Source organism: Channa argus, chromosome 12, assembly GCF_033026475.1.
Source record: "Channa argus isolate prfri chromosome 12, Channa argus male v1.0, whole genome shotgun sequence".
Taxonomy (NCBI): domain Eukaryota; kingdom Metazoa; phylum Chordata; class Actinopteri; order Anabantiformes; family Channidae; genus Channa; species Channa argus.
The window spans coordinates 19,273,574-19,285,831 of record NC_090208.1 but is presented as its reverse complement, the minus strand read 5'-3'; the positions used below and the strand labels follow the sequence as shown (position 1 = coordinate 19,285,831).

General features: G+C 39.0%; 2 protein-coding genes across 2 annotated transcripts; one reads left to right on the top strand and one right to left on the bottom strand.

Annotated features, from left to right (window-relative positions):
• The first annotated feature begins 700 nt into the window (after nt 1-700).
• Nucleotides 701-1,918, top strand: LOC137137661 (uncharacterized). The gene is made up of 2 exons (XM_067524212.1): nt 701-1,409; nt 1,498-1,918. The coding sequence occupies exons 1-2, from the start codon at nt 708-710 to the stop codon at nt 1,636-1,638; spliced, it is 843 nt and encodes a 280-aa protein (XP_067380313.1). The 5' UTR covers nt 701-707; the 3' UTR covers nt 1,639-1,918.
• A 2,768-nt stretch (nt 1,919-4,686) lies between these two features.
• ankrd46b (ankyrin repeat domain 46b) lies at nt 4,687-11,465 on the bottom strand. Its single transcript, XM_067524949.1, has 4 exons — nt 11,327-11,465; nt 9,829-10,171; nt 7,945-8,103; nt 4,687-5,915 (listed from the first exon to the last, which is right to left on the bottom strand). Exons 2-4 carry the CDS (start codon nt 10,137-10,139, stop codon nt 5,699-5,701), a joined length of 687 nt encoding a protein of 228 aa, XP_067381050.1. The 5' UTR covers nt 10,140-10,171; nt 11,327-11,465; the 3' UTR covers nt 4,687-5,698.
• Nucleotides 11,466-12,258: the final 793 nt, after the last annotated feature.

Sequence of the window (12,258 nt, the reverse complement as noted above, 5' to 3'; positions counted from 1 at the left end):
CCTTTTCATGACACGTCACTGATCATCACCATGACTACACTAGTTAGTGATAGATTTCAAACTAAATATTAAATATGGAATTATATTTATTTGTTGAGTGTTTCGTTTTTAGGATTGGATTTTGTTTGACATTTTAAACTAAAATTGTACAGGAAAATATTTTTGAAAATTTAGGCACGTGCCCTCTTTGGTACTGATAGACTATTTGACGTTATTATTCGAATCAATGTAAAAAACGTTTTAAAAGGATTATTAATTTAAATATAATAATAATAATATAATAAATAATTCACTCTATTTACATTATAGTATATTATTAATATTATTGTTATTACTTTATCATTATAGTAGTACCAGTAATTTTCTTTGTCGTTTTGTAACAACAAATTATTACGTAGTATGAGGACTCGATTGTACCCCAGCCCCCACCTCTTACACCTAACATAAGAAACGGTCCAAATAAAAGCCAGGACAAAAAAATAGAGAAGAAAAGTGAAGCTCACCTGGTTTGTCCCATAATGCAGAGACATGTCTTAGTACAGATTCCCATCATGTTCTCATGTTCTCCTGTGTGTCTCTGTGTTCTGACACAGACACTCACCAGGCACTTATAGTGTGGGAAAAGCAGGTCTGATGACGTTTGGAATCTAACCACACCCACACCAGTTTAAATACCACTGCCCGGTATTTAGCTGGCAACACTCACAATGGAAGGAGCGCAGCTAAGGCTTGTGTTCATCCTCCTTTGTGTTATCGACCTTTGTTTTGGACAATGTGTGATTTTAGGAGACACCTTTACTTTTCCAGAGTTTGGAGACTGTAAGACACGGGACGCCAGAGTGATTCGCCGGGTCGGACAGGACAACACTCACTTAGTGGCTGTTCGCAAGCACGACGTGTGGACACCAGATGGACATTATGAAGACAGGGTAAACCAGAGCTCCTCACTGCGCTTGGACAACACGGTTTACAGGGACACAGGAGTGTACGAGTTCATATGCGACAGCAGCGGGGATTTCAATATAATCCAAATGAGTGTTGTTGTACCTCACGAAACAGTGGTCAGAGAGGGCGATGCGGTCAAACTGAAGTGCTACTATGACACCACACATGTGGAGGCTGTGAGGTGGTTAAAAAACGGGAAGCTTGTGTTCCAGCGCAATTTCTCTTCTGGCAAAGTCAACTATGGCGAAGGATATGAGAGAAAAGTCTCTGTGTCACCAGGGGGCTACAAAGAAGGAAACCTGATGCTGACTTTGGAGCGGGCTCAGATGGACGATGAAGGTGATTATATCTGCTCTGTCTCTACGGTGGGTGAGAAAACAAGTAGCTGTGTTTCCGCTGGCAGACTGAAGGTCAAAATGAGAGACCCCGATCAGGTCCCAAACACACCGGTGCAGCCCGGCTGTGTGAGTATCTCTCCTTCAGTCTCCACCTGTATTACTGGCATGTATGGTCTGTTATTAACCCTGTCTTGCGTTCATTTCCGCTCTGTAGAAACAAAATGTCACAGAAGGGACATCGATGGGAACAATGACATCTATCCTCATAACTGCAGCTATCACTGCCCCTACATTTACTCTGTTTGGCTTGTTGCTGAAATCTCGCTGCTGTAACATTGCCTGTGAGCGGTGCTGATCATATTTAGATGTGGTTAGGAAACTTGACCACAAAGCTGCCTCCTCCTCCTCAAGTCAACGGATTTCCCCAAACCCCCGACTCTATAACTTAAATGTAGCTCAGTGTGTAAAGGTCAAAATGCAGGACATGACTTTTCTTACATACAAACTTTGACAAATGGCCACACACGTTATCCTGCTTGTGATTTGCTGCCTGGTATCTGTGCTGTACCTGTTTAAGACTGACATTCAATTTTATTTCTTTGTAATGATTTTGAAAACTTAATTAAAAAATATTGCCTCTGACCTGTTTTGCTTCGGTATCTGTCTGTCTATTCAGCAGCAAGAAATCCACAAAACGCCACACTAACACCTCTAAATATGTTACACTACATGATATTTTCATGATGCAGCTGTTTTGCCTTGATTGTTATTGGACTGACTGCAGGCTGATTTTCTGCATGCATTTAGACCGGTCATCGAGGAGTTTTGCGGTTCCGATAGGCATCAGCCGCACATCCTTCCAAAAAGAATTTGCAAGGCACAAAAAACGTTTTCCGTCAATATTGAATCTAAGGCACACGCAAGCACACACACACACACACACACACAGACACAGGCGCGCAGATTTCCACCAGCCGTGTGCACGTTTCATGCTTTTGCGCAACAAAGGCGCATCTCAGACTGTAAATGTGTCCTGACTTGACCCCTGTGTGTGAGCCCTTCCTCTGCAGAGTAGATATGGTCTTTCTGCACGGAGAGATGGGACCATCAGAAGAAAATAAAACTCATAGGCATGTTCGATTTAAAAACAAGTTTCATAGCATTCAGCACAACTAAAGCTCCACTTCATGGAATGGGGTTAGAACTCTTGGAATAATTCTCCTAAAAAATATAAACCATAATAACTAAAATAAATTTTGATTATTCCACAGTGCTGATTAATCAGAATTAAAGCAAATGAAAAAACTACAGAATCTTCTCCCTGCCAATGCGAGATAAGCACACAAGCATGAATATAAACCTGTTTTGTTTATGTAAGCCATTCTTGTGGTTTTTCACTGTTGAACAGTTTGGTGGTGGAAAGCCAGGATGCCTAAGAAATGCAGCAATACATTTCCACCTCTGTTTTAAATGCTGAATCACTTTAATAGTCACTTCTCAAAACACTTGTGTGCTTTGTGAAACCAAGGTCTGCAAACCTACAATAAAAAAGTCACTCAGCCTTAACATGTGATCTCAGGAGGTCTTGTGGTTTATACATTTCTATTAGATGACCTGTTAGGAGGAAAGTATTCTTCCTAAAATACCTTTTATCCCACTACAAAATGCCAGCTATAGTTACATTAAGAGTTTAATATGTGGGTATGTTTTTAAGTAGATAAAATGATCCCCACCTTACACAAACCACAATAATGCACAGACAAAACTACACAACAGTTGTTTAACTAAACCAACTAAATCTGAAGAAACAATGCACAAATAAATCTCTGTTTTAACTGTTTAAACATTTTAAAGAATGTAGATAGTGGTGAGGATGAATTTTGGTGGTGCTCTTTGAATCAGGTTTGGCTAAGGAAACAATCTCTCTGCATGTACTAAACATATTAGGGAACTTCCCATTAAAGAGCTCAATGTGATCTATGTCAAGGGCTGGCTGGCTGGCTGGCTGGCTGACAGAGAGAGACTGGGGCTGGCTGGCTGGCTGGCAGGCTGACAGAGAGAGACTGGGGCTGGCTGGCTGGCTGGCAGGCTGACAGAGAGAGACTGGGGCTGGCTGGCTGGCTGGCAGGCTGACAGAGAGAGACTGGGGCTGGCTGGCTGGCTGGCAGGCTGACAGAGAGAGACTGGGGCTGGCTGGCTGGCTGGCTGGCTGACAGAGAGAGACTGGGGCTGGCTGGCTGGCTGGCAGGCTGACAGAGAGAGACTGGGGCTGGCTGGCTGGCTGACAGAGAGAGGTGTGGTATTAAAGCCGCAACTCTGTGGCTGTTAAGCAGTCCTCCGCTGGAAAGTCGAAGCATTTATGCAGCTTTTTCAGGAATGACAAATGGTGCGAACATCGATCCTCTTAGTTTTGGCACTGTGTGCCTCCGTGAAGTGCCTTTTAGGAGATTTTGTCACTGCAAAGCTGGGAGAGTTTGTTAAGTTATCTACGAGTCGGAGTTGCACGGATGATGAGAAATTCACACTAGTCAAAAGGCTAAAAGACGACAGCCCAGTCACTGTGGCACTTTGTATTGATGGAGTTTGGGAGCTGGGGCTGAATTACACATCTCGGACTAAGCATCATTCAGTTTTTGGTGTCGTCTTGTCTCGTCTAAACATCAACGACAAATAAAATAACTAAAACTGAAGAAGCAATGCAGAAATAAATCTCTTTTTTAACTGTTTAAACATTTTGAAGAATGTAGATAGTGGTGAGGATGAATTTTGGTGGTGCTCTTTGAATCTGGTTTGGCTAAAGAAACATCTCTCTGCATGTACTAAACATATTAGGGAACTTCCCATTAAAGAGCTCAATGTGATCTATGTCAAGGACTGTACTCCTGCTAAGCATCATAATCTATGCACACATTCTAATATTCAGTATGACATGACATGATCAGCAGTGTCGAATGCAAATACATCACTATACTGGTTAAGAGGTCACACAAAAAGGTGCTCTTTGGAACTTGTCTCAGAACTAAGTTTTAAAAATTGTCTTCAGCAACAGTTGTTTATGCATCAATGGAAACACTGCCAGCAGCAAAGTTGTAACTAAAGTAAGTAAGACAACAATATTGCGTAAACATCCATTGTGGCGGTTTTAGTCTGTTGATTCAGAAAACCAATCTCAAAGTCAAAACCCAAATGTAATTCATGTATGTTACTCATAATAGTACAAACTGAACATACAGTTATACTTGTAGTAAAGGGTTTAGATTCCACTATAATCTATTCTTTTCTTATTATTCTGATTCTTATCCACTCACAAGTGCTACTTCAAAATTCCCCCTCATTTGTATAATGAATGTGCTGACAAGTACAGAAATCAAATGTTTGCTACAGTGAAAAATGACAACCTCCATTTGTTGATTATAATCACACACATGATTTAATTCATTATCCACGTTAAATTAGAATTTACTTCAAATGTTACTGTACAAAGGAAATAAGCAAATGGAAAACAAATAAAATGTACATGTTTTACAAGGATAGCGACATAAAACAATTATAAAAAAAAATAGATAATGTCAACCTTTGTCCTACAGTTTATAAGCACTGGGCCTGAATGTATGATGTTTACAATAACAGAGGAGATATGAGTGCAACAAAGCTGCATGCTTCAGGCGGGAATGTCTTAATGAGCCGATGGGAAACATGAAGCTTTCTGTCAAAAGGCACACAATAAGGTGCTTTTCTATTCTACACGTAAGCAGATGATACAACATTTAGGTAACACAACCCAACTGTTTCCATACAAAATGGCATATTCATTAAATGGCAAATGCACGTTTCTTTTTTTAAACAATACAGGTCAAAGACAGCCAGGACCTACAGTATGAAAGAAATGAATACAGAATTGTGATAGTACAATAGATATATAGGACAAATGAGAAAATTATAAAGAAAACATTGGTATTATACAGCTTGTAACAGGGCATACAGTATAAAATGAACAGGTGTGATGTAAGGAAATGCTATTCTGTAACTGCAACAAACAAAACAAATGTCACATTTTCTCTCTCTAAATCATCTTTTCAAAAGCAGCATGTTGAAGTGTGATCTCACTTTAAAGGGCATATAATACATAATATTGAGAAACCAACATATGTTTTAATTTCAGAGTCGCGGACTTTCGGGGTTGCCTTCTTAATCAACACATACACATTAAACATCAGAGTTGTTTAAGTAGTCGATTAAATTGAGAACGTGCATTTTGTTCTTTTGGATCACCACTTTTTAGAAATACATTTTGGGCTGCAAATAAACAAAATTCTGAATTCCTCTGTTATAACCAAAAGCTGAACTTCACTAGTTTATTGTAGCAGCTCCCTACAACATGCTTGTTCTTCAACCCCCCCGGTCCCAGTCTTCTCTCAGTGCACCAGCTCCAGCTGGCTGGTGGAGAAAGGCAGGACCCCACTGACGTAGTAGGCGATGCCCAGGGAGAGGAGGGCGATGACCACCAGCAGCAGCAGGACTCTCCAGAAGCCCAGGTCCTCCACAAACTCCTGCCAAGTGGTCCTGAAGCTGGAAAGGACTCCCTCGCTGTTCTGCAGGTTGGGGTTGAGTAAGGAGTGGCTCTCCATTGCACTGAAGCAGCCAGAAGAACAAAACAAATGAGGGAACAAACTTGCTTGTTGCTCATTCCTCTGCTTCATATACAGTACGCAGACCAAGAATTTATCAGACTGTAGTCAGTAACTTCAGATGCTGACAAGCAGAAGAGAATGCACTTCCCCCTACAAACAGACTCAAGTGGTGTCATTTAAAGCAGAGTATAAAGGCGTGAAGTTAGAAAAGAGGAAGCTGTAACACATTGTTTATCTATGCTTAAGGATAGCTCAGTTCCTGAATTTGTTGTCATGAAATATAATTTTGTGACAGAATAATTATTGTTACATGATAACTTCACAGTCACACACACTGGGAGATGTCAGATGGTAGTAAAAAGCAATTCTTGGTAATTCAATATTTCCTATTGGCTATTTGAAAATAAACTTTTTAACAAAATATGTTAACTAAAATGTACTGACTTCTCTTGCAACTGTCTTTATGATCGTCACTACATATGTAGTAATCCTCAAAAAATGCACATGCCGTTAAGATTTGTGAGGGGCCAGAGGATTCGGAAGAACTGAGGTTTTAAATTCAAACTGATAGAAATGGATAAATATGAATAGGGTGCTTTGGCTAAAAAAATTAAATAAAATGGACCAATCACGGTTTCCCCACTACATGCTGTACAGGAGGTTCTTTAACCCACATCCTGTCAATCAGTCACATTTCCACGTCTGACATGGTAACAACCAACAACTTTAAAAACAAAAGAGCACACTGGGCTATAGTGCTAGTGCTTTGATCCAGCACCATGAAACATTTATGAGCTCAAAATTATACCTTTCAAGTCTAAGATCATCCTGTGGCCTGTGTTGTTTGCCTCAACATCAATCTGCCACACACAAGTTGAGAAAAGGTAGTAACATTTATTGATGGGAAAATCTCTTGTTCACCAATTTGGGAAATACATTTTAAACACCTTCCCCCTCAGGATTTAATACTAGTATATTCCTTCAGCAGCTCCCAACCAGCTTCCATAGTATAATGAGAGAACTGCATATAATCATTCCCGCTATGTTTCTGGTTTTCCATCTGTTATTCTATATCTAATAGTTACAATTTAGATGATTATAGTGTCTTTTACTCAACACTTTGGTGACGATCTGACATTTTTTATCTCTTTAGCGGATACAAGACTGATTTTTAAGTGAAGTACTTTACAAATGTCACTGTGTACTGACTAAGGCTGATTAGACAGTCTTTGTTTTGTACCTATATGCCAGCTTTACCTTTGACTTTTTTCTATAGTATTTGTCCTCCAGTACAGATGTCCAGAAAAGATATTACATCCAACAGCAGAAATACCACTGATTACAGAAATGCCAAATTCAAAGTAATGCTAACTACAACTGTGAACAAAACACTACACACGCAAAGAATTTCGTCACCAACCAAAATAATTGCTACAGAAAAGTTCCTGGCTTTATGTTTGCATTTTTAAAAAATAAAATATTAATTAATATTTATTAAAATGACTATTTAATTTTAAGCTTTAACCGTGCCATTGTCTTCTTGTCATAGCTAGCTGTAGTTTTCCTATACACCACTCAGTTTGAAATGATTTCCCACAGCCATCTTAACACAGATAACAATCTTCCCCCTGTTCATTCTCAGCTATGTTTTGATTCTGACACCTTATCTTCAAACGTCTGAGTAAAGGGAGCTAGGTCATTAATACAGCTGCTTAAAAGCATCTCGTGAACTGTGAACACTTCTCTGATAGGACTTTGCTTTGACGTTTTCTCCTTGACTTTTGCTGCCTTGTACCTCTTTGGAAGTCACTTTGGATAAAAGCGTTTGTTAAATGACTAAATGTAAATGTGAATGTACTTGCATCTTCATTACTGTCCCTACTGAAAACAGACATCAATACAGCTGCTTAAACTATGTATTGTATATGTATATGTATTTAAGGTGAATTAACACTGCCTCCACCTTCTCTCCACCATCCCTGTCTACACTATATGTCTGACCTACCTCCCTTTTATCTGTTCTTGCTTACCTCTCACTATCTGCCATCTGCATTGTCTCCAGTTTGGAGTGGGGTCCTCTGTTGAAGCCTTTCACTTCCTGCTCTTCCAGTCCCTCTAGCAGACGAATGGCGTCCTTGTTGACGCCACGTCTCTTCGCCAGCACCAATGGAGTCGATCCATTGTGGTTGCTACCATGTAAGACAAAGTAGTGTTAGGCTAGGAACCCAAAGTTACAGTGTTAAAGGAAATGTCACCTTTGAACTGGTGGTAACTTACCTGAAGTGACACAGAGGAAGTGCCGACTAAATCTAACCTCAGCAGAGCTAAGTTTCTTGCTGTAACAAGAGTGGGCTTCTTTTATTCTGACATATTTACCAAACAAACGATTCAATATAATGCACATAAATCCAAAACATTTAGCAGCGGTTTAAATAAATATGAAGCCATTCCAATTTCTGGCTTCACCTGTTTAGGACATGATATTGAGGGAATACTGAAAAGGGGCCTGGGTGTGTTTTCTCAGGTCTGCTACATCTAGAAATCCAAACAATACAGCCTTAAACACAGGTCTGTCTAACAGAAAAGTTATAAAATGTTATCAATAATATAGTGCTATGTAGAACTTATTATTTTTCCATAAAGGCTACAAAAATATCAACATTTCACTCATCTGTATACATAATACAAGGAAAGACAGTGAAAAAACAACACGCAATACTATCGATATGAATGTCATATCTATCTGACTTCTGTTAATTTTAGACTCCACAGATGAGAAAGCAGATACTTGAAAGTGCAGTTGCACTTTGGTTTGGAGGGACAGGAAGACAATAAAAAAAACCTTTTATCCATTATGTTCTATGTTTTTATATCTGTGACACTGAGAGGATGTGGTGAGTCTGGGGGTTAAGTAGTGCATGTCAATCCTTAAGTGTTCCGTACAGTGTGAACATGCTATTTGGTAAGACATTAAATTGAAAACTGATACCTAAAAAGTACATTTATAATTACAATTGTTATAAAACAAATTCTATTGACAGATCTGTCTGGTGCACTACAAGTGAAAAAAAAAGATGAGTGTGTCACTAATCGCATCATTCACTGTGATAGAAATGTTTCTTTGTTTCCAAATAAATGAATAAATGCAGGATAAATTATTTACAATACACCCATTATTAAATGCTTGACAGTGGAGTTGGGGTAAGAGTGTCTTATTTAGGAATCAATTTGTCCATGATTATATGTGTCTACAACGTACCCTTGGTCAGGAAAGGTTCTAAATGTAAAAACATCTTTAAGCACAACAAGAAACTGATACATCTAATTTTATGTGCAGATGTGAGCATACATGTTGTCGAAGCACAAACACAGTTGATATAAGGATATAATGATATAAAGGAAAGACACAATTGCAGACAACATGTCTTCTATATGTAGATGCATATTTAGGATGGTACCAGCTCTGCCTCATTTGGAGCCAGGAAAACCCTAGTTTATACTTAATCTAGATATGTCAAGTAATGTTATTTGTAGTAAAAGATAGTGTACTATATAATTTGAGCAAATTTAAGTTTCACTGTCGTGATTGAAGTCATGTGATGATGGTATATTTTGTTTTCGTCTAACAATAGTTTTTTCCTGCTGGCAATTGCATTTAGGCTACAAAAATATTAAAAGCGGTGGTCATTAAATATTGTTTTGCTGAACAAAATGTGTAAAGCATCATCATGTTAACTTCTGTTTGTTATGGAGATTATTTTCTGCAATGATCCAAAAATCTTAATATTTTTTCTAAAGGAAAACAGGGAGATTCTAACTAGTCATCCCAGAAAAGACATATACTCCCAACACTCAAATTAAATGAGCCCAAGTAATCTTGTTCACAAAATTATAAAAACATAAAAAAATCTTACCAGATATCAATTTTAAGACCGTTGGACACCAGGAACTGTATAGTATCCACATGCCCACACAGATGCAGTGCTGTATTTCCCTGATAATCTGTTGCCAACAGATCAGCCCCAAACTTGTGTAGAAGGCGGCATATTTCCACGTTCCCCCGGGCAGCAGCTAAGTGCAGGCCAGTGCGGCCCCGGTTGTCACGGATGTTGGGATCGCACCCGGTCTCGAGGAGCCTCTTGGCGAAAGACAGATCCCCATCAACGCAGGCCTGCAGCAGAGGCACGCTGGTCTGCGATGAGTCATTAATGAAGACATAGGACATGTCCGAGTGGGTGTCAGAAAATTCCAGCGTACCTACATTGCACAAACAGAAGATATATTTCAGCGTCACACACAAACTGAGAAAACCGTTTGTGTAAAAGCGAGAAGAGAAAAGGATCTTTTATAAAGTTTTGCTGTTCGAAGTGTATCACTGTCTAAAATATCACTAAGGAGCTGAAACAATTAGTCAAATAATTGACACAGTTAATCATCTGTTTGTTTTGATGATCTATTACTATTACCTACTCAAAATATGTCACATAACGTTATTGGAGCCTCTCAACAATTATGATTTAAACTAAATTAGAAGGGGTCCTGGTGGCTCAGTATAGAGTTGGGATGAAGAAGGCCACGGTTTCGAATCCCACTCCGTCAGATCCCTGATAAAATTGGAGGGTTGGGCACCCGGTGTAAAAATCTACGTAGCGACCCGTCGAAAGCCGTTGTTTTTTTGGGCTTAAGACGAAATTATTAAATTACACTAAATATGCAACAGGAGTGTCCATATACCTTTGTCACTTTTATTATTTTAAAGCTGTTTTGTTTTAAGCCGGTGCATTTCCCATAATGCATCTTTTATCATCTTTTCTCTAACACCGTGCTTCATTAACATGGTCTTTAAATGTGGAAGCATCTGATACTAACGTCGAGTCTACAGGTGATCTGATTAACTTAAGTTATCCGTAAAAGTATTTCACTCTTTTCACCTGAAAACATATAACACCAAATAAACGCTAAGTTTGACGAGCACGTCTAAACGCTGCAAACACCCTAAAATATAATTTACAGACGAAGTTACAAATCATTTACGTTAGCGTAAGCTACCTAAAGCTAATATTAGTACTGGAGCTAGCATAATATATATGTGTTGAAAAATACCAGATTAGCTAGTGAGAAATCGTTAGCCGGTTGATGCAACAGCTAGCTATAGCATTAACCACTTGCGTTAATGATGACTGCAGGAAGACCAACTCATATTTATCATATATATTTTTCTTCATGAGATGTACGTTTATTTGCACACAGAGGCTAATGAAAAAACGGTAGCTAACTAGCTAGCTGGTTACAATCAACAAGCTAATGAAGCTAAAGTCAGCTCGAAAGCTAACGTTTTCCAAATAGCTGAAAAAAATTGATGTAATGGGCTGTAATTTACACGCTTCATTTGCTTATAATTATGTTGCTGACCTGTTAATTTGTTCCAAATTAGCAGAAAAAATACACGTCGCTTTGCTTCGAGCTAGCGTTGCTCAGAGTGTTTTTGTTGTGATGCCAGGTAACTTCTTCTGCAGCAGCTGAGACAATGTTAAGCATTTTGTCGCCCTCTACTGCTCCGGACTGCGTCTTCTACTACTTTTTCGTGCCATCTGCATTGACATACATAGATACATCACTAATCAATATGGGAAATTCACAATTTCAGTAAGGCATGTAAAAGATACAAAAACATTTAAGGGAAGTACATTTAAGTGTCTCCATAATTCATCACAACTGCAACACTTCGACTGACTACCTATTGCCACTGTATTATAATCTCTGTCCTTTTTTCTATATACGTCCTGTATGATACTAGAATATGTCCTGCTATCTCCTTTCCTGAGCACTGGTCACAGTAACCTGTCTGATGGTTCTTGATGATGATCAGCAAACTCTTAAGATTAGTGTGTTCTATTCTCAATGTACTCATTATTACATACTTTTTTCACTTTGATTGCCTTTTTCTCAGCACACTTTATTCTGAATGGTGTGTAAATGGCATTCTTGCAGTGTCCCAGTAGTTTTGTCACTGGTGATTTATTTTTCTCCACACTATGCATTTACCCTCTGATTCTGATAGATTAGTACTGATAGTTAGTAACTGGCCATATCTGTTACTTTTGTACCCATACTAATGCCATCAACACTGCAAATAGTTCAGCAGCAAATTAACTTAGACAGCCAGATGTCCAGTCCAACAAAAGGGTTTTGGTGCTCTTTCCTTCTCCCAGAACCTTTTCAAGAATCTTTATGGTGGATGGCCACTGCCATGCCCCCTCAAATTGTTCCAATAGCTGGCCAGCAGTTGTTTCCAGCCATAACACAGTGGCAGTGTGCACTTACTTATACTCTTATCTTTTTCT